Source organism: Anopheles arabiensis, chromosome 3, assembly GCF_016920715.1.
Source record: "Anopheles arabiensis isolate DONGOLA chromosome 3, AaraD3, whole genome shotgun sequence".
Lineage (NCBI taxonomy): Eukaryota > Metazoa > Arthropoda > Insecta > Diptera > Culicidae > Anopheles > Anopheles arabiensis.
In genome coordinates this window covers 5,285,754-5,308,102 of record NC_053518.1, presented here as the reverse complement: position 1 = coordinate 5,308,102, position 22,349 = coordinate 5,285,754, and the positions used below count along the sequence as shown (strand labels likewise).

The following is a 22,349-nucleotide window of genomic DNA, read 5'->3' as shown; positions in this document are numbered from 1 at the left end:
CCGAAATTCAAAGAAATCCTAGAACCTACTATGGCTTTGAGAGCCGTTCTTCTATTTGGCGTAGCATCCTACGCGAACATGCCGGCGTATACAGGCTTTTGAGACTTAATTCATTAACCACACAGCCGGATAGCCAATCCTTGCTACGGGGGGAGACGGTCCATTCTAGGTTTGAACCCATGACGGGCATGTTATTAAGTCGTACGAGTTGACGACTGTACCACGGGACCGCCCCTGGTTTGAGAGACGTTAGCCATTCCATTTTAGCTTATTGCAATGCTACTCACGTTATATTAGCTGTAGCATACGTCATGCAAAAGCAACGTCATCTTCAGCAAGTCAAATATTGCAGAATTATTTCCTTTAACATATTTCGTCTTTATCAAATTACCATAATATTACGTACACTGCTCCCGTTACATCAGCACATTAGAGTTATCTAATGACACAGAAGGGGGAGATGAAACAACAATTACACAATGATGCCTCCAACGTTGCAGAGAGGAGTAACACGTTGCCCAGCACGCGGTGGTACGGTGGCTATCACCCATTAGCGTACCCTGAGCGATATAACCAATAGGGGGGAGGATATTAGATTTCAACCATGTCCCGTACGGTGTACGGTCGGGCATATCTGTGGCATCTATACACTGTCCGTGGGCAGGCTGACCTTTATGTGGGTCAGCATGCTGAAATCTGAGCATCGCGTATAAATATAATCAAAGTTTTCTTGATAACTACAGCAGCATAGTTTCTAACAAACAAAAAGAACCACCAACATAAGATTGTCTTTCAATAACACACCTGTTTTGTAGTAGAGTAGCATTCTCCACGGTACTGTAGGTGTGTGCTCGTCTTTACATCGTCTTAAGGGTGTGCTCTTGTTACGCTTTCTTCGTCACACAAAGGCGCGGTACATGATCTTCATACCATACCACACGGCGTGTAGGGGGCCAGAGAGGGGTCCCACACATCAGTCTCGGCGCGTAGGTTGGTGGGACCATTATGTTTCGGTCAAATTCAGCGCGACACATGTCACGGCACACGGCTGCACGCGGATAATATTCGAATCCTGCTCAGCTATTCCTACCTGGGCGCAGGCGTGGGTTTTTTTGACTACTTCTTTTTACACGAATCAGTTACCAGTCTGTCACAACATTCTAACCCTACCACCGCATTGATCCATGTGGGTGTGTGTCTGTCGGCTTTTTATGGGGGAGAAGGGCGCTCAAGTTGAAATTGAATTGGATGGTTGTACTGTGAAAGGAACATCATCATGATCTCTTCTTCAGCACTGCTCGCTTCTTCAGGCACTCCAGTGGGGACGTACTGGAAGATGGATTGAAAATTCGATTTTGCATGACTAAATCAGCATGCAGGTTCGTTTGGAAAACGTGTGGTGGAAGTGGTCGCTTGTTGCATTGTTTCTCACGATCATCGCCGTATTTTCGGTAGCTGACAACATCAATCACTACATTAAGGTGACAGGCAAAATGAAACCAAAATCCAAGGTTATGCATGCGCTAATGAACGTTGGAATTGCTGTTTTTCCGTACGTTCCGCAATGTGTGTGTGTGTCTATGGCCAGCAGCTGAATGGCGCCACTTGCAGCAGCAGCAGCAGCAGCTACCAACTAAATACCGGAGCACCGGATATGATCCTTGGCGTAGGCAGTGACAGCTCCTTGTAATCTGCCCACACATTCTCGCAACTCACACGTTCGATTGAACAGCAGCAGCAGCACCGGCAGCTCGTGGTTAAGCATTTCTCCCTCCCACTGCCGCACAGCTCGGTGGAATGTCCCGGAAGGCACACACACCAGTTGCATCGTTGTAGCGCCAACCGTCTCTCCTCTTCGCCTTCGCGCTCTGCGGCCACCAAACCCATCAAACACGCTTGATAAATGGCGTGTTCCGCTGTTGGGTTTCCCTTCGGATAATGTTCTCTTTAGCCCACGCATCGCTTTTTGCATCCCATTTACCGCGCTGCGTGGTTCGCTTGTTTATTTTGCGCGTTCACATCGGTTTTGCCAGCTGCCAGCATTATTGCTGTCACGCCAAACGGCGCAAGGTAACAAGGGATGATGCTGCTGCCATTGTTTTTTTGTTGTTATTGTACGCTTTTCACGATGTGAAGAAGGCAGCGTACTGTAAAACTGTGGGCGGGAAAAAAGGATATGCATTTTCTTATCCCAGTCCGAGTTTGGGGCCGGGCCGAGCGTCGTGGGCGCACTCTACTTCTTGGCGGGGTCGGTTTTTTACCTTTTACCCTAATGCTCATTCGGCACATGTCGATCCGCTGGGTCTATTGTTTCCCTTTACCGACCGGGCCTGGTCGTTTCTTCCACTCCCGGGGAGTCCATTTTGTAAGCTTGATACCATTTTCGCTTATCTCAAAGTGACTCGTGGCTTAAGAGATGGAGGCATTTTGGGCTCGGTTGCTTTCGAAATTTTAGCGTTTTTGTGTCTCATTTTTGTATGTAGTTCAATTTGCGCTTTTCGTTTGTGTGTATGTGTGTGTGTTTTATGCTATACAAAACACAAAACGGCACAAGCATGGCGGCGAAACCGAGTCGTCGTCCAACCCACTCGCATTTTCGGTACGGAGCGAAACCGCCGGTGGGGTTTCACTAGCCGCCGCGACCTTTGACATTTAGCCGTGCGAGCGCTGGTTGGCGGTTCCCTGGTGGGGTTTTTTTTTGTTGTTTCTCCATCCGCTGTACAGGGATGGAAAATCCCAACAGCAGGCAGCTCTAGCAGCCGTAAAACAAGACAAGGTTTGGTTAGGAATCTATCGCGGCATTAGCTAGCCCCGCACGCGTTGTATCGCGCTGTCGGGTTTCGTGTCTCGTCCACTTGTTCACTGTTTTATCCTGTTGATTTTCCGTCTCCTCTCCTCTCTCTATCTCTCTCTCTCTCTCTCTCTCTCTCTGTCTCTCTCTCTGCAACATAACTTTTGTCATGAGAAAACTTTGCTCTACTCCCATCTGCCCATTGCACCCGTTTCACCTTGCATCTTGATCCCTCCATCCTCACAGCCGTGTCCTTCGTGCGGAAGACGTGTCGTGACGTACACCGATATCAATTTGCCTCCTGGTTCCACCCTTGCCCCAAGTGCTACAAGGATCCTGCTGGATGCCACGTGTCTCGTTACCGCTCTCGGTACAAACAAGGTTGAATCTTCCCGTGTGTAAAATGGGAATTTTATTGAAAATTCCCCCCCGGTATTCCGATCACTGTGCACTGCACTCTCCGTTGGTCAACCGTCGGAAGCTGTGACCTAAGCATGGACTAATTGGGGACTAAGGGGTCGATGGAAGGGATGCTGTTCGCTGCACGAATGCGTTGCTGCATCGAATGCAACAAATGGACAGTGGATCATGATTTACGTGTGCGATACATTATTCAACAAGCGGTGAACCGTTCGAGCAGAATCAGCTGCCTGACCTTTGCTGAAGCTTTATGGGAATGGTATTTACATCTAATGCGGTGTTAAATAGCGTCCGTGCAAGCCATTTTCACGAGAATCTTATTGAAATGTTTCGTGCTAAAGTGCGGTTTTACAATACACAGCGCATGTTGGCATTTTTCCTACAAAAGAAACTCATTTTTAAAACACTTGTAGGAGCTCTCTTCGTCTGGGTGTTTTGCTTCCTCACCATCAGCAAAGCCACATGATTGCAGTGCGGGGGAAAAAAAACGGCAGGCCCTTTACCAAGCACTGTTTGTTTGAGTACAATTGTACGAACGACGATGATTTTTGTTTGAAATGTGACATTTTTTCACTCTTCTGTTTTGTTCTCTTCTTCTCATTTCTCTTCGTTTGTTTGACCTTTTGAACCTAAACGATCGTTTCAATTGGGGAAGGATCGTTGGGCTCCAATTAAACGGTCAAATTAACATGCAATCCCACTCCCTTTGCCTCACATGGGCCAATGTTGACTGTACGTGTCCTCTCAGAATAAAGAGCGACGGAGAGGGATAGAGATAGAGAGAGAGAGAGAGAGAGAAAATCGATACAAAATGATACCAAAACTCCACCCAAACGCCTACAGTTGCAGTGTTGTGTTGTGAAAGGCTTCCCGTTATCGATGTGGGGCCCACGCATGTGAAAGCTTGATTTTAAATTGATTCTATTCCGACTTCTATTCCAAATCGATTCTATGATGGGAATGGGTGTGGGAGAGGTCAATTATGATAGCAAAAAAAAAAGATGTAGAGTATCTCACCATCCGTACCACCCCAATTCCAGCTAAGTGGACTCAATTATGCAACATTTAATCAAACTTTTGATGCAAACACACACGCGCGCACACACACCCCATGCGGCAATTAAATGCAAAACCTCATTGATACGATACTTTGCAACATTTCGGTAGAACCGGTAACCCGAGCAAGCTGTTCACGAGCCTGCCCATAAAGCGATTCGTGGCGATAGGGCGTCATGGTACGATTCGCGGAAAGTGGTTCCCTTTTGCGCAAACACGCGCGCGGCCCCCACATGCGGCTTAAATGGAAAACTCCTGTTGACAAACGGGGTGGGGTGGCCTTTTGTGTCGGCGTTGAGATGTAATAAAGGGGGGGGGGGGAGTGAGTATGCAATGGCAACCACCGCATTCTTGTACCGCTTCTGGGAACTGGAGCGCCTGGTGGAATGTGTCCACCGGTTTGTTGCCACCCTTCGTTCCAACTGTTTAACTGTGAGCCATTTTCCCGCCAAGCATTGCTCGGTGAGCCCATTGTTCGGTGAGTCGTAGGCAAGGACGAGGGGTGGATGAATTTCCCTACCTTGGCTTTTCCCTTGAGTGCCACAGACAAACACACACACATTTCGGCTGGTGGTCCAGTTTGATCGACCTTTGTTCCTGCTGTGTTCTGTGGTGCTGATGATGAAGTCAAAAAGTTTCCCAGAAATTACCTCTACCAGCGGTGAGAGAGGGCACACAGGGCTTAATAAATTCGTGGTTGAGTGTGTTGTCGGCTTTTTGCTATTGGGGTTGGGCAGGGGTTGGTTCACATTTTGTTAATCACTCCTCCGTCCCTCCATGCCGTGGTGGTGGTAGTGCCGGTGGTCGTCGTGGTGATGGTTTACATATGTTTCATGTGGATTTCCAATTACGGCAGGGAAATTTCTCGGAACCGGATTCGTTGAGTGATGTTTGCTTGATGTCCCGGTCAGCTGTTCGGGCGGTTCAAATGGAGCGAATGCGGATCACTTAACCAGCCGTAATGCGAACCGGTACAGAAGGTGTCCCAGCTGGTTCAATACAGCTACATTGTTTCGATTCTCATTTTTGGCTTGAGAGAAGAGGTAGCGTTTGTTGAGGAACGCCACAATTTATCGCTCGTCTCTTAACACATTCGTTGCCTTTTGGGAGGTCCGGGGACACTTTGGCAGCTGGTATTGATGAACAACCAATACTTAGAAACCGCCCCCCAATAGATCACAATCAAAAGAAAAGCACAGGCAAAAAATCTGTCAGTGTAAAAAGACCTTACCGTCTCGACCTGTGGGAGTTGTGGGAAATGATTTGTAAACCATTTTCCCTGAAATAAAGCGCTGATAATGCAATCAATAATTCACTCCTATTGATTGATTGTCAACTTTTCCCTCCATTTGACACCAGCGTGTGGATGTGTGTGTGTTTGTGTGTCAGATATTTCTAATGCGTCAGAGCGAGAGAGAGCTGAAATTCTGTGAAAATTGTCACCAGATTATGTTTTATATCTGCATTATGTATGTTTCCCAGAATACGAAACAGCGCATCATCTCCTTCACTTGGGAACAAAGGTTTTACGCTGAAGCATGAAGCAACAGCACCGCCAAGACACACTACAAAACAGATACCTCAACAACCTCCTGCAATGGTGCCTTACAAGTGTTTAAGTCATTATGATAATACTTCATAATCATAAGAACGTACTGCACAACAGCTAGAAGAAGCAGCAAACAGAAACCTCAACAACCTGTTCCAATGCTGCCTTACAAGTGTTTAAGTCATTATGATAATACTTCATAATCATAAGACCGTACTGCACAACAGCTAGAACAAGCAGCGGCATGTGGCGTTGGGTTGTGAGCCAAAAGGAATTCTTATGATTAAAAGCATCCCATGCAAACCGATGCTTCCGGTGTATCCTTCCGGGAACATAGAGGCGTGAGCAATGCTGTTGCGCGTCTGTGCAGAATTCTACTGCCAGTCGGGCCTCCTGCCATCTATCAACGCCCACGACGCTCTGGACCGCTTGGACCGGGCAAGGTTACTTCCCCCTGCCAAGAAGAACATCTCGTAGTCACGTACAATCGACATGGCAGGCTGATGAAGTTGATTGAAATATTACGAGCGTGGCCACGCGTAATGTTCCGCTGCACTACACGTGGCTCCCTACCCTGGCGCACCAGGTTGGCGGCTTCCGGAGAAGATGGTCTCAAGGACGGCGGACCCTCGGCCCACAGAACGCCACAACAACAGGTCCCGGGATGACGGGTAGAATGGTGAAAAATGGGCTCCACTAATGCGGCGTATGTGTGTGCCTTCGCTTGCGAGCGAGCGTGGGCTGGGCCAGCATCTAATGCGAACATTTAATGAGCATTCCGAGACTCGCTAAATGTTTAAACGGAAGTTTTAGTCCGAGTTTGGTGCAATATAAACAGCTCTGTGTGTGTGTGGGAGGTTGAAATCAATTATTAATTTGTGCAAAACCTAGACACTTGGTTCATGCTGTTCTACAAAAACTTTACATAAAAATCAGACTTCAACTTACCACCGCTACGGGGCGCCACAGTACACAGAGATGCTGAGAAGTACTTTGGAGTACACAATTCCTTCCATGCTGGCATTCTGACACACCTACACGCGCTTCCACTTCTTTGCGCCACACGTCAAGGCTGTGTTCGGGAAGGGAAGTTTTGAGGAAAAATTTACAATTAAGTGCAATTCCTCACATGCCTCACTAGAGAGATCTCCTCCCATGCCCATGCCTACAACAGAGATCTCTTCGTTCGAGTTGTGGTTTTGAAGAGGGGTTTGCAAAAGTTTCATAATACTCACCCACATCGCTCACTGGAGCGTGCAAAAGTATTTTAAAAATGTCATCCACTGGCCTTCTCTGGCACGAGAAGTAGTAGTAGTACTACTAGTAGCAGTAGTAGCAGCAGAAGCGTACCGTAATTTTCACCCCAACTCTGCATCCTGCTGTGTTTGATAGAAATTTTTGTTCATCTAACTTTTGTATCGTACCTTTCCCGCGGCTTACCTTACCGTTTTTCCCATCTGCTCTGCTGGGCCCCGTTTGTGCGCTGTTTGACATTTGACCTTTTAAGAGTGAAAAGCAACAAGTAGAGAGAAATGATGTGTACGAGCACGAGGCGAAGCATTCAGCTGAGGTGGAATTTCTTTCAAGTTGTAATAGTTCCACGAAATGAAACGCACACAGAAATGCCGTTGTGTATGTATATAATATATATATGTATGTATATATGTATATATTTGTATTTATTCTATGTACAAAGCTGCTGATCGGAGTAGTTTGGTTTTGGTTTTTGCTAAACTCACGTATAAAGATCGTAAAGTGTGTGTGTTTTATTTTTGGTTTTATTTCATAGAGAGGATATGTACATTTGTAGTGTGTTTTATGTTACTTTCCTTTCTTTTCTTTGCATGTGTTTTAGGTTTGAAGTTTTGTCTCATCTTTTGCTCATACTTTTTGAATGTTTTTTAATTTCCTTTTCAGCTTCTTTCTGTTTTAAGTTAAAAGAACATTTAATTTTGATCTGTTTGTGAATGTTTATCGCTTGTTTATGTATATGGATTTATTTTATCATCTGTTTTGCTCTGCTCTGCTCTCTCTCTCTCTCTTTGTGTTTATCCATCATTGTTATGTTCCTGTTGCTCAGTTATATCGGCATTTTCAGCTTCTCGATTCAATTCATAGCAGCATTATCAATACTATCACCAACAAGATTTCATTGTCTATGTTATGTTTCGGTTTTGCTCGGGCTTTTAAAATTATGTTAGTTGTGATGTTTCACCTGTTAGCTTTACTTTGTTATGTTCTCATCATAGCGACAAAAACCGTATGATTATTTTCTGCTGTTTATGCAATCACCCTTCTTCACGACTCTTGGTTGGATATCATACCACGGATCACTTACAATAGTATACTGTGTACTGTACTGCATGGGTAGCTTATTGAAATTTTCAATGTCTTAGCTGCTTGCTTAGCTTAGCTTCGTTTGTATTTACTGTAGTTTGTGCTCATGTGTTTTGTTTTATTTCATTTTGCTTGAATGTGTTTACTTCATACATGTTTGCCAATTTTACTATTACATTCTGTAATTCTGTTATGAATTTGTATTTTCTTGTCGTTGATGTAATGATTAGAACATCATGTGGAATAACTATTCTCATACTGCAGTGTTCTGTGGTTTTCGGTAGTAACTTGTAGTGCAAAAGTAATGTTTGTCTGCTTAAAAGTAACAAATTTTGAGATCCCGTTTCCAGTATGAGTGTCCATCAAGTTATGCACTATTCAGAAATGCGCAAGGTACCAAAAATATACACACATCAATATAGAATGCTTATGCTTTCTTCTGTCCGTCGTAATTCTAGCCTCCATTTCCCTCCATGCCCCATTTACAGCCATTTGATTTACATCGTTCGTTTTTTTATAGCATCTGAGAAATATGCATCTCTGCGTAACTATTAGAAAAGTTGGCACTATTTCAAGTATCTCAAGTTTGTTTATTTCATTTGTAGCTTTCCAGTTTCGTTAGAGCAGCGATTGATATTGGTATGATAGTGGTAAAGCAAATGAAAATATACCCCTTTCAGAGGCAAAGGCAGCTAACGAAAGAATGAGCGTAAAATTATCTTAAATGAAACATATAAGTAAGTGTTTGAAATTTTTATACAAATTTATAGCACAATAATAAGTGAAAACGTTTGTGTGAGTACAAAAGAACACAGTGGATAAATAAGAACAGCCTCTTATTTGTATCTTGTCGCATGTCGTTCTCACGTCTCATACTCGCCAAACCCAACCCAGCGCTCGCTCAGCTATTTACCTAACGACAAATAGTTTGTTTTAAAAACGATTCAATATTTTTATTGTCAAATTTGTGTATGTGATCCTTTTTCTTTACTTTTTTTTATTCCCATTTTGCAATTTCTCTCCTAATCCATTTACTAACTTTTTTCATTCTACGTATCACTACTTTACATCCACACATTCTTACCCTCTCTCTCTCTTTCTCTCTTTCTTTCGTCTCCCTTTCTTTTATACTTGCGTGGGAAAGCATGAAGCATCGTCCCACATGCAGTCCTCAAAATCAAAATCTTTGTTCACCAAATTAAGAATCCATTTTTCGATTATCCCTTCGGGTGATCTTTTTACCCTGTTTCCTACTACCATGAGGGGGGAGTCCTTTGGATCGTTTGCCATTTTTTTCTTCCTGCTGTGTAGTATTGCTGTTTGTGCTGTAGGTCAGTTGGGTTATTTTTTGCGATTAACTTTTCCCAAACAAGAACCCTTTGGTGCTTATCAGAATTTTTGATTCCCAATTCCCTTCTTTGGAGAGGAACATGAAGACATCACGTACACCGTAAGGGACGCCTTTTGGGAACTTTTAGTCGCTTGCAAGAAGGATAGCTTCCTCTTTTGGGAGGGTGAGATTTTTGGGTACTTTTGGGTAAGTTGTTCTTTTTCCCTTTTGTTTTGTGTCCCCCAAGTCTCTTTCTGTCTGGCGAAAATTATTGGCATGCTGCTGGTAGCTGACCAGCAGCAAGGCAAACCCGGTCCCGAAATCCAGTGTACATAGGTTTGTCGTGATCGAGCTGAGTGGGAGGAAGAGAATACGTAAAAAAATCAATTCCTCTCTGTCAGCGCGCATGGCACAAGGATGTGGTTCCTGTATGTGTCATCCCTGGTCCGGTCGGCCTCGGCAGCCATCGGCCAATGTGGCAAACATTCCCGAAATGCTGGGGGTGAATGCACTCTTGCCCGGCTTCCGGCAGACTTTGGGGAAGCAGAAGCTGAATTCTGGCCGTGTGCCAGAACAGTGTCCAAACTCTCTGCTACCTTATATGCCGGGCTGAGGACTTGTTTTTTGGCAAAAAAAAACCTTTTTCGATCACAAGAAACCTATTGCCGGCTAAAGCGGCAAGGAACATAATTTTCCCGCACCGGATTTTCCCTCCACAACTTGGTTCTCCCCTTGGTTTGGTTCTTCCGTTCTGATTGATTTGGTTGGGTGCGCTTTTGCTGTTTGCCAGCGTAAGTGGGTTGTTGAATAACGTTTCTGCCATCGCGCAGTCAGTCGTCGCGACACATAGCGACACGGTCAATTGTGTGTGCGGGGGATGGTTTGAAAACGGGGCAGCAATTTCTGCATTCTATTGGCGCACTTGCATTGTCCCCAGTGCGTGTGCAGACTTGCTTTCTTTGAATGGTTCAGCAGCTGCTGAAAACATAGTTTAACATTGAGTTATGTTTTGCAATGTATTTTCACTGGTTCAATAATGGTACTTTTCTTACTCCAAGCACGTTCAACCATCCATTCATTGCTCTCCCGCTTTTAGCTATATTTAACCAAACATCCCTTTAAAACCCAACTCTTGTGTATGACGTAGCAAATTGTGGTTATTTTCGGGGTTTTATGTTCGTAATTTCGCCTCGCTGTTGATGACCTTTTTATACTGACCGATTTATCAGCAAGGCAACGAACGAAAAGCACTCCCCAACAAAGGGTGGACGACGAAAACAACGTGTAGCAAAGCGAACGATTGCTTGCTAAACTATTTTGGGAGCTTGTAGCTCTATTTCTGGCACATTTATGCTTGAGCTTGATGAAAAACAAAACAAAAAACACACAAGAGTTTGGTACCCTTTAAATGCTTACCGGGTGGAGTTGCTGGGCGTGCTTAAAGCGAACTATAATTACACACTCTTCTCCATCCGTTTGACCCCATTGTCCGTAATAAGACAAGGAAATGAGTAATCGTTAAACAGAAGTGAACCCTTTTTGCGTAAAAGAAAAAACAATTACAAAGGAATCAATTTGGGTTGATCTTATTTCTACCTAGAGCTTACCGCCGGTCAGTAGACGGAAACACGGAAAGCGATTATGATAAGCAATGCAGGAGAGAGTACGTGAAAGTAGCCCTTACACGCACCCACATCGAGCACGTCAACCACACCTGCCCATTAGACCCACAGACAGGGTTGTTAGCGTAAGCTTGTTAGCTAAACTCGTTTAAAGATGAAGCGCTGTTTTCTTGTATGTGTTGGTTTGAATTTCCTTTTAAAGCTTTTCTTATACACCATTCCCAGTTTGTCCGCACCCTATGTGAGGGGGAATAGCTAGCAGTATGTTGTAATGTTTTTTTGTTATGTTTAAAACACTTTCATTTGAATAGATTTGTTTAATAGCTACATGCAGTCCATGTTCTCTGTTAATGTTGATTTACGACGCTGACGCTATCAGTGCTATCAGGGAGAGTGGAGAAAACAAAAGTGCGCACACACACACATGCTTGGAGCGAAGTCGGGAAAAGCGTTCCAGTGTAGGAGAGAAAGGGCGGAAGCAGGTAGAGAGGAAATAAAATTGTAATCTTCTTCCGCGGGAAGGGACAGTGTGCATTTCTTAATTAGTGCACGCGCAATAATGCTTAGTTTCATAATGCTAGAGTGTGGTGTGATACTTGATTGTTGATTAGGTACCCAAGACGAATAAGGCTTGCTTGTATATGTGTATTTGAGTTGCTGTTTTGTTTGTTATTTATATTTACATGGCGGGGTGTTGCTGAAAAAGCCCAACAAAATATAGTGCATAAAAGTGAGAAAATTGTGGCTTAAGAAGAAGAAGAAGAAGAAAAGCAAATAGCAAAAGAGGTGGTAACCAAATGGGGGAAAAGTAAAGTGCGAAAGCACGGCATGCTTAGCTAAATTTGAGACCGATTTGAAAGCTCTTGATTTCAATGTTCTTAATTGTGTGCTTTTTCTTTTCACGCTGCTGCTGCTATTTACAATTTTTGTACAGATTTGATTGTATAGTAAGTGTTCAGAGTTCACACAGCATACTCACACACACACACATTTACATGATATCGTAACGCATTTTGAAATTTGTAAATAAATTGTCCTTTTGGTTACCAATTTGCTGATGAAAAAATGGTGGCTTTCGGTGGTTGAACAGAACCAAACAGCTGTGCCGAACCATCGTAAACTGTAATCTGTTCCACTGCAACTGTGCGTGTGTGTGTGTTTGTTTAAACATCAATAAGTAGACCGGTTAGTAGTTATTTGTTTGTTTTGCTTGCGCTTAGTGACTAATACCGTTTTTCAACACACGAGCTTTTCCTTGTTTTCCGTATGAACTGTCCCTTTACAATACAGGTTTTGCACTTTATATTATCGCTAATATATCGTTACTCGATTCCAGGCTCCTCGTCGACCCGCACAACCCACCCCTAGACATCACACACACACACATACACGATCCAGTAGCCAGAGCTTGGCAGCCTCCAGGGTAAGCTTAATCGTTTGTGCAAACGTGTAACCGAACGCAGACGCGCTTTCGCTCAACCGCACGCAACCAAACGCAAGCCTCTGGTGTGGTGCGCCTGGCCTCATGATCGTGTTATGTGATTATGTCCCCGGGCGTGTGTGTGTGTGTGTGTGTTTGTGTGCTTGAGTTTGGTGGAGCCAACTTTGGAGCTGCCGAGTTTTGTGTTTGCTTAGGGCGCTAGCTGCCATTTGGAAGGGACTTTTGCCACAATGTGTGCGCCCTTTTTTCTGTTCGCACGGGGTGTGAAACTCCCCTTTGTGTGTGTGTGTCTGTTACCTTAGAAAGAGTCTGTGTCTGTGCGCTCTCAGTTCAAAGAGCTGGATGAATTTTCGTCCCACTTGTTTATCTTGACAATGGGGGGGGGTTTACTTTTCCCCCTATTTTTTCACCACCACATCAACAACATCCCGATGTGCGCGTGAGTGTTTGTGTGTCATTTTCTCTTATTTGCATGTTTGTTATCATTTGCTTGATATATACGAGTGTTTGCACTTTCCCAAGAAAGGTTTCCACAGCTTATGTTTTTTTTTTTTATCCTAGCTGCTTTTTTATGTTGTTGGGTTATTTCTCCCCTTTTTTGTACAGTGAAAAAAGCAGCTTTGCTTTTCGTTTGATGATGAAGCTTGTCGTTTTTTGAGGTTTTTTTCCTCACCACACCTTTTATTCCTCTCTCAAAAGGATAAGTGATTTGTGCCTTTTCTGTTACGAGCATCAAGCTTCCTAAATTAAAAATCGCACCCATCGCACCTCACAGTAATGGAAATATTGGAAAAGGAAAGGCGAATTGACACATTTTTCGTTTAACCCTACTTTGTCTGTTTGAACGACTGAATCGAAAAAAGGAAATAGAGGGGGGGAAACAGTTTGGGCAGTACAGCCCAGAGCGTAAAACACAAACATCGGGTGCACAATTGTGCGTCAAAAGTAACGATTCCAGTCCGTGCCGCCTCAAAAGCACGGACAACCACTGTTAATCCCAACTCACACAGTTGCTAGCCTCACAGCTCACGGAAGGGCCGCACGGAATGGTATGGTCACTTTTGTGGCGTCAACTTTAGAAAGTAAACATACGTACGGTTGCCATGTTTGTCTCCTGTCTTTGGCCTGTGTTTGTTTCAGTAATAATTCCTGTTTTCCACCTTCTGCTTCAATCACATGCGGCTGGTATAAATATGTATAACAAGAATCATCATTTAGCGGCTTCCCGCCTAGTGCCGCCTTAGGTGTTCGCTTTGCAAACTTTGGTATATATTTGGCTGTTTGCAGCCTGTATAGTGTTTTGTTGTTTATGCTACTCCATATATACAAGAATTCAGTCTCAACCTTGTTTTGTGTGTGTGTGTGTGTTTCTTTTTTGCTCTGCTTTGTTTCACGATCAGCTAGTCTGCAGTATAATTGGGTAACTAATAGAGCAGCACTGTGCGCTTCACTAGTGTTACATTCGATGGTATTTGAAAAAAAGGTATATAAATTTAGCTACAAAGAACTATTTCGTGTTAAAATGAGAATAGTTTGAGCAGGTTTTTGGTTTTTTTTCGAGAGGAATGTCACAAGAAAAGAAAATATCTAGCTATAGAGATGAAGGAACAAAGATGGGTCGTCCTTACACTGAACAAAAACTCACTTAATCGATGTTTGACGGTTGCGATTGACTTAAGCCGAACGCTTCAAACCGTCCAGCTGCTGTACGAGCGACTCCTCGTTCGAAACGAAACGCTTGTGGATGTGTGCCAGCTGCTTCTGATGCTCCAACTGCTGACGAAGATCGGCACCCTGGAGAAAGCAGAAAAGACAAGAAAAAAGACCCAAGATGCTCGTTAGCTTAGCGTCACAAATTACTTCACACCTTCAAACCTACCTCCACATCCTGCTTCATGTTGATCATGGCCCGTAACGCATCGTAGATCTTGCTGGACTTTGGCTCCTTGTGCTGTTTGGCGCTACCGTCCTCCGTTTTGGGCGTACCGAGCTGCATGCGCGTTTCATCCACGGCCTGGATCAGGTTCGCCGCAAACAGGTTCCGCGGGTTGGTGGGTCTGGGCAGGACAACCTCCTTCTGGCCGCTGCCGGTCGCCACTTTCGTCGCCACTGTAGCGGCAGGCTTCGAGGTAACCGGTGCCACAGTGCTGGCAGTCGCCTTGGCCTTGGGTTTCTTCGTCGTAGTGCTGACGAAGGTGGCCTTCTTCGGCTGGACGTTCCGTTTGCGGTCCCAGTGGCTCCAGGAATCGTCGTACTCGTCCGCATCGTAATCGTACGCATTGTAGCTCGGGCTGTCCTTCTGCCAGTTGTCCGCCTGTTCGTAGGTTGGTTGGTAGTCGGAGGAGAGCGTACGCAGGAGCTGTTGTTGCTTCTGTTCCTTCTGCAGCTGCTGTTCCAGTTGTTGCTGCTGAAGTAAACGTTCCTGCTGCTGCTGCTGCTGCTGCTCCTTCAGTCGCTGTTGCTGTAGAAGTTGTTCCTTCTGTCGTAGCAGCTGTTGTTGCTGCTGCTGCTGCTGCTGCTGTTGGGGTTGAAGTTGTTGGTACTGTTGTTTCGATTGTCTCTGATGTACTTGCTGCTGTTGCACCTGCTGCTGCTGCTGCTGCTGCTGCTGTTGCTGCTGATGCTGGGATTGCTTCTGGGGTGGTGAGTACGGTTGCTGCTGCTTCAGCACGAAGGGAGCCATCTTGTCCATCAGCATCGGGGGCAGCCGCTGGCTACTCTTCTGCTGGTGGATGAGCGACTTCAGCTCCTGCACCTCCTCATCATCCTCGTCGATTTGATTCTTCGCCATACTGTTGCGGAAGCTGTTCAGCTTGCTAAACGTGTTGCGGCTGCTCGCTGGACCGACGGCGTACGCTGGCACACTGTCCGATGGGTAGCCATTGCCGGAGAAGTACTCACCATATCCCGGCGCTCGTGTGTCAGCAATCGGAACTTCATAGTCGTAGTCCGGTTCGGTATCGTCGTACTCCTCAAAGTCTTCCTCGTTGGACATATCGAGCGGTGGAAGCTGTCTACCGCGAGCACCACCAAAGTTCGCCAGCTGGCTGTTGTACAGGATCAGATTGCGCAGGAAGGCCGAATCCGGGCGGGAAGGACTTTCGTACCACTGCTCTTGTCCGACGGGGTAGTAGTCGCGCGCCCGCTCGCGCTCATCCTCCTGCAGCATCTCCTCGTGCAGATCGTCCAGCGGGTTGCTCGATTCGTGATCGTCCGAGTAGCTGTAGCTCGGCCCGTGGGCGTAGTAGTACGGTGTCGGCTTGTACTCGCCCCGGTACGTCGGCAGCCCGTAGGAGGTGTACCGTTCGTTGTTGCGCTGGTACCGACGGTGCTGCGGCTGGGGCAGATAGTAGTAGCTCTTGCCCGCGCTGTCGCCGTAGTATCCCGCATCGTCATAGTAATCGCTGCTCACCGGGGGCTGGTACGGGGCGTACGGGAAGTACTGGGGTGGCAGCTGGGCGTCGTAGTACCGTGCGTTCGGCAGGTGGTACACCGGGAGCGATAGTCCACCCTGTCCACCGCCGTACTCACTCGAGGGCAGCAGGTTAGAGCGAGTGTACCGTTTAGTGCCAAACACTGGGAAACCGTTGCTACCACTGCTACTACTGGCGCTGCTGATACTACTGGAACTGCTGCTACCGCTACTACTGCTGCTACCTGGCAGTGAGGAGGCAGCCCTTCCGAGGCTCATCACACTACAGAGCGCCAAGACCCACGTCAGCGTCCACGTGTTGGCCATTGTGTGCGAAACTGTGTGCAAAATTAGTACCTGATCTAATGAGCCGCCAAGAATAGGGGTTCAGGGGGGGAAGAGAAGAAAGAGAAGAAAGAGAAGAAAAATATAAATTTAGCTGATATCGAAAAAGGAAACTCCAATTTCACAAGCACCATTGTGTGTACAGCGGCTCTCCGTTGAAGTGATAATAAATGCTTGCAAGCGTTTTGGGGGCACCATCTTCTTCACCTCCCTCTTTACCCATGCACGAAGTAAGTTTTGACGCACGAACTTCCAAACAATCCTTCGCCGGTGGGAAGGATATGCGGCGAAGGAGAAGCAGGAGCAGGGATTAGGGACGCCCGGTGGTCGGCTGATTATCAACATCAGTCGACAGAGAGGCATAGAGAGCGCTCAAGGATTCCTTACCGCATACGGGCTCAAAACCACGAAGGGAAAACGCTGGATCAAGGGACGCGGAAGGGAAGGGCATAACGCCGGGCGCGATTTGCGTCATCGGCGTCAGACAAAGACCGACAAACGGCGCCGTACTCTCGAGCGCGCGCAACACACGTGGGAAAGAGCACGCTAGCTGTGTTACTGCCATGGCAAGGAGATACACACATACACACCGCACCGAACCCGCCGGGTGACATTCCCGCTGACCCCACCCGCTGTCCTACATTTCCCGGATTAGTGTGTACGTGTGTGTTTGTGTGTGTGTGTTTGTGTGTGGTTTTGGGGCCGGTTTTTCCGCCGCTGCTATACCCGCTGGTTCGGGTGTTAGACCTTGGTAACCCTTAACCTTTGTTTGCGTTAGCGTGCTTTGCGTCTCCTTCTTCCACCACCACCACGACCGCGGGGGTAATCGTTACCGACGGGAAAAGCCTTTCCAAAGAAAATCCCATCTACCTTGTTACCAGTTTGAACATTTTGTCGGGGATTTTTGTCATGAAAAAGGGAAAAATTGGAAAGCCCCAAGAAGAGAAAGTGAGGCATAACACACACACAGACACAGAAAAACACACTTTTCCTCAACGCCGCCGGAGACAAGCCGTCGGAAAGCTGATGCGGGGACATGAATCACACCGTTTTATTTGACCATAATCATTATCATTTATCTTTCGATGTGTGTGGCAGGGCGCGAGCGCGCGTTCACTTGCGTCATTCGGTCAAAAGTTAGTGCTGGCGCGTCGTCGTCCAACACTGACGCTTACCCGCTTGCGTCTTCCGCCGGCTGTTCCAAGCTCCAGTTTTCCCTCTTTGTGAAGAGAGTGCATGTAACCTCCCCACTGCCTTTCCATCACCTATATTGTGTGGCGAAACACACGGCCACACGGTGCGGTTTTGGTGTTGTTTCCTGAGCAGGCAGCCACCGGTTGTTATTTCGAACGCCAGTAGCCGATCCGATAGCAAAGATAAAAACTACTGTTTGCGTTTTTCTCTCTCCCCCCACCAAGCTGGTTGTTGTTTTTTTGGTTTGTTTTTATCTTCGCCTCAGAAAACTGGCCACACACACACACCGTATATCACCCTGCGGGAGGCCGATAGAGTGTGATAAGAAACAGGGCAGAGAGGGCGCACTGGCTTCCGCCTTTCGCTCCGTTTTGCGTCGTGTGCCGTGCGTTTCGGTCCGTTGGTGACCCCGGACAACAGGAAAAAATAAAAAAAACACACAACACTATTTCTGGAAATTGTCTTGCCGTCTTTCTTGTTGTGGTGTTTTGGGGGTCCATTTCTTCTCTCCTTTTCTTAGCCTGCTTTTGTGCTGTTGCATGCGAACCGTTCCGGTTTTGGTCGCTGGTTTTTCTGTGCGCACCAGTGTGGAATGTTGTGTGAATGTGTCTTAAATTAATAAACCAAAAATTGGGAAGACGTTATACGGCGGGACCACGTTGACAGGAGCGCCAGCCTTACTGGCAAGGACACTGGATAATTTATGCTGGATTAAGGGAGAAGATGAGAAAGCCTACCACAACGGATGACCTTCGGTGAGCGTTCCCCGGGATGGGGTTTGGGAATTTGTTTGTCGAAGAAGCAGAAGCGCTAGAAGAGCAAAAACAAACCGCTCTTTCCATGACACAGTCGGGATGGTATGTAACCCTATCTTGCTGTGGGGTCGAATGGGTAGAAAATATTTGCCCTTGGTTGTTCCCTTTCCCAGCGTCTTCCTTTGCTCTCAAAACACTTTGTCTTATTAATTTATGGGCAAAAGGTTAAAGTGGAGTGTTGCTAAATCTCACCGTGTCACCGTGTGGCAGGTTTGTCGCTCTCACAATCACACTGTCCCAAGATGTCCCATTGGTGCGCCAAGTCCTTGGCACAGAAAAAAACACCCGCCCCCCCCCTTCAACAAGTGCTCCAATCTAATCGCAAAGAAGTGTCCACCACTCGAGACAACACGCGTCTTAGCCAAACATCAAATTGGACTCGATGGCGAGTTGTCAATTAAGAGGCTCGCCGAAATTCCCAGAACGCACGCTTAGAGCCGGGACAATTCCGACACGATAACATCATTTTTACTTTGCCGATTTCCCAACCCGCTGGGTCCCGCTGGCCGCAAAAAGAGAAAGGTACACTTCACGGGGACAATCTTCCGTTCCGATGAGTCCCTCCGGAGCTTATCGTTTCAAATGCTTCTTCATCCTTCATTGCTTTTTTTGCTACCATTTTAACCCCACAATCGAATCGAACCGACCAACCAACGTGCGATTGAAGCTGTTGTGGGGCCCCACTTCTTCTTTTGGTGTCCCCCCGTGTTCGGAGGACGTGTCAAAAACTTTTCCACGAAAGATGAGTAAATTAAGCAAAAGAGCTAACCCCGGATGAAGCCTAACAGCGCGGACTGACCTTCCGCAGTGACTGACTTTGTCATATTCCCGTGTGAAGGTTTCGAAGGTTGCTAACGAATATGCAACCAGTGGAGAGGAGCGTGAACGAGATGAGAGTGAACAGGATGAAAAGTTTTATCCACTCGCTCCACCAACCGCCCCGGGGAACCCGGAGAACCCCCGACGATGCTCCCGGGGTCGTGGAAGGTCATTGCGGGAGCTGTTGCAGAAAACGTGACACGGGACGGCCTCGAACCGAGCTTCATGACCCTTTCAGGTGGAAAATCCGGTTCGGCTAACAAGGTTTGTTATAAACTGACACAGCCTTCACACAGTCACACAAATTAACATTTTCCAAAAAACACACACACAAAAGGGGTTGAAATTCCCTTCCTGATTCGCCTGATTACGCCGCCTGTGGAGCGATCTCTAGTAGTGCGCGAAGCCGAAAAACGCCACAGCACATCAGTGCACACCCCAGTGGACCGTTTAGTGATAAGACCGGCTTTGACAAATAAATCTAAGCGGATTTTAGCTTCCGATGGAGTTGGTTCTGCTAATGTGCTCGCAGATAATTGGGAGCCGGATTTGTACAACACAAGCTTCCAGCTAAGGCAAGCTTCAGAATAATGCAAAAAGACATACAGAAGCGAGAGAGAAAGAGAGAGAGAGCGAGCAAATGAACGAGATGTGTTGGAATTAGAGTGGAGGATAAAAGGATCTCATTACCAAACATTCAGCCATCCAGCAATCCGCTCCTCTGTGGAGGGAAAAGAGGAAACGAACTGCTCTGCTATGAATGGCAAATTTTCAGCACAATCGACAGTTTTAGAGTGGCGGCGGGGTAAAAGGGTGGTCTATTTTTGTCAACCACTCCAACAACGTGCTGCTCCATCCATCGCCAAAAAACGGCGATGGATGGATGGATGGAGAGAGGCTCCCATCCATCAAAGAGCTTCGCAATAATCCAAACAATTTGCCAAGGTATAGCGAGCCTTGAGGTCACTTCTGCAGCAGCAATCTAGATAAGCTTTTCAGTCTTGCTAGCCTTCTCTCTCTCACACACACTCTTGCTCAACCGTTTATCGCGCTTACCATAAAGAACGTGCACACAAGCACACAACTGGTGGCATAGGCTTTCGAAGGACACATGCGACAGTTGGTGCAGTGTAGCGTGTCACTTGCTGGAGCCCCTGGTTTTTTTAACGCTATTTAGCCCACAGACACAGACACACACATAACATGATTTCCTGCATCGACCGACCGACATTATGATGGTGCACGGACACGCTACGACCTCCCCTCGCGAGACAGAAGTTCACATTTGACCTACATTACCTGTCAACAGGTCAACGCAGGGCCACTGCTGCTGCACTTGCACAGGACTTTTGTTCAGTACGGTGCGATGACCGCGGACCCTGGAACTCGCTTCCGCAACAACGGAAGGAGAAACACACCGCCTGCTAGTTGCAAAAAGGGAATTTCATTTACGAGCGGCTTCCAAATGGCACCCAACACCGCCAGCACATTGCACCGAGTGTGTGCGTGTGTCTGTGTGCCTGCATGGGGGCAAAATTAGGTCAACGGGAAAAGCAGTGGGAAAGCTGGGAATGTATAAGCAGCCACACAACAGAGGCGAGAAGTGTTGCTGCTGCTGTTGATGGTACACGCGCGCTTACTTTCCCTGCCCAGTACAAGATTAATAGGAGCTGCTAGCACTTACTTGGTGTATGTGACTCTGGTGGTACTGCTGGTGGACTGGATAAAACTTCCCCCGTAACGAATCACTCTCCAGAGAGTTGCTGGCGAAAAAGTTTGTTGCCCTGTTGTTCAACAGTTTCAGTTCGGGCCGTTTTTCTCACTTCACTTCACTGCACCCCGTTTTATTCGTATCACACACTTCTAACGGGTTGATGCTTGTTCGGAACACAAAGCCAAGTGTTGCTTTTTTTCTTTCCTTCTTCTTCGGATCCGTGTACTGATCCTAGCGAGTGTCGGGAACTGACTGACCTGGTCCGTCGGTTCGACTGCATAAATCGTCCAGCAGGATTGTGTTGTGCCTGGACGGGTCAGCCTGCGTGCGTGCGTAGGTGTTTTCGGGTGCTTTCGTCCTCGGACACCCACGCCAGTTCAAAGCCTTACCGAAGGCAAATACACAGACAGACACACACACAAAACCAAGTCGACGCAACAAAGGTGCGTGCGCGAACACACGACGACACTTCGGGACGCTCCACTTCGGGAAGATCAAACAACAAGTTGATTCCAGCAGGCAGAGGTTGCCTCGTTGTCCTTGCCCTATCCCCCTTATTTCCCACACACTCGACACACACACACACACCGTCGCCTAAGCAGAGAAGCTCACTCTCTCTCTCTCTTTCTATTTTTCTTTCTTCTCACGCACCACAGGAAGCTATATTGTCTTTGAGATGGTGATGCACAGTAGGCTAGGAACTTGTTTCCACTGTTATCACTGTCACTCTGTCAAAGGGCTGCTACACTGGTCTCGGGGCACACGTCTCGCAGACGGATTTTGCTAGCGGAATGTTGCCTTTGCGCGTACGGCCAGTTCCTTTTATAGACTTCAACCCCTCAGCTCTCGGTTCGTTCGGTTTGTTCGGTTCGTGCTGCTGCTTCGGGTCGCGTTCGGGTCAGTCGCCCACACGTTTTGAATGAAATCCCCCCCCCCCCCTCTCGTACACCTCCTTCTCTCCCCCATTTGTCTCACCGCCGCAATGGCTTTCCCCGTAGTGTGGGGAAACTTCTTCACTTCTTCACCATTCGCAGTTCCATAGAATTCGCCGCGACTCGTTCGCCGATGGGAAAGCTTTTGTGTTGCGCAGTGTTGCAGCGTTGTGGTGTGCCTTCATTGAGCAAAGTTCCGGGTTTGTGTGTGTGGTCCAGCGGTGTGTGTGTGTGTGTTGGACAGTGAATGTGGAAATGAAAACGTCACACTTTTCGCGAAGCTTTCTTTCATTTGCAGCGGTCTCATCCCTCCGCTGAAAGCTTTCTTTTCGTTGTGTACGTGCGGGTGTGTGTTTGAAGCGATTTTCCCGCTGTGTGTGTACGTGTGTGTTTGGTTCTTTCCGGCCCGGACATTCGAGGGAGACGGTGTTTATGACGTCCCATTTTCTGCACGCTCCATTGCCTGCCTCAAACATTCGGAGCGTTCTTGGGAGATGGAGGAACAGGAGGAGGGGAGGGAGGGGGAGTGATGAGCTTCCGCGTTCACCACAGCCATGCGCCACCATGGCGCG

General features: G+C 47.0%; 1 protein-coding gene across 1 annotated transcript; it reads right to left on the bottom strand.

Moving 5' to 3' along the window:
* Positions 1-7,558: 7,558 nt before the first annotated feature.
* LOC120901030 (PH domain-containing protein DDB_G0275795-like) lies at positions 7,559-21,726 on the bottom strand. Its single transcript, XM_040308734.1, has 3 exons — positions 20,816-21,726; positions 14,426-16,320; positions 7,559-14,340 (listed from the first exon to the last, which is right to left on the bottom strand). The coding sequence occupies exons 2-3, from the start codon at positions 16,283-16,285 to the stop codon at positions 14,221-14,223; spliced, it is 1,980 nt and encodes a 659-aa protein (XP_040164668.1). The 5' UTR covers positions 16,286-16,320; positions 20,816-21,726; the 3' UTR covers positions 7,559-14,220.
* Positions 21,727-22,349: the final 623 nt, after the last annotated feature.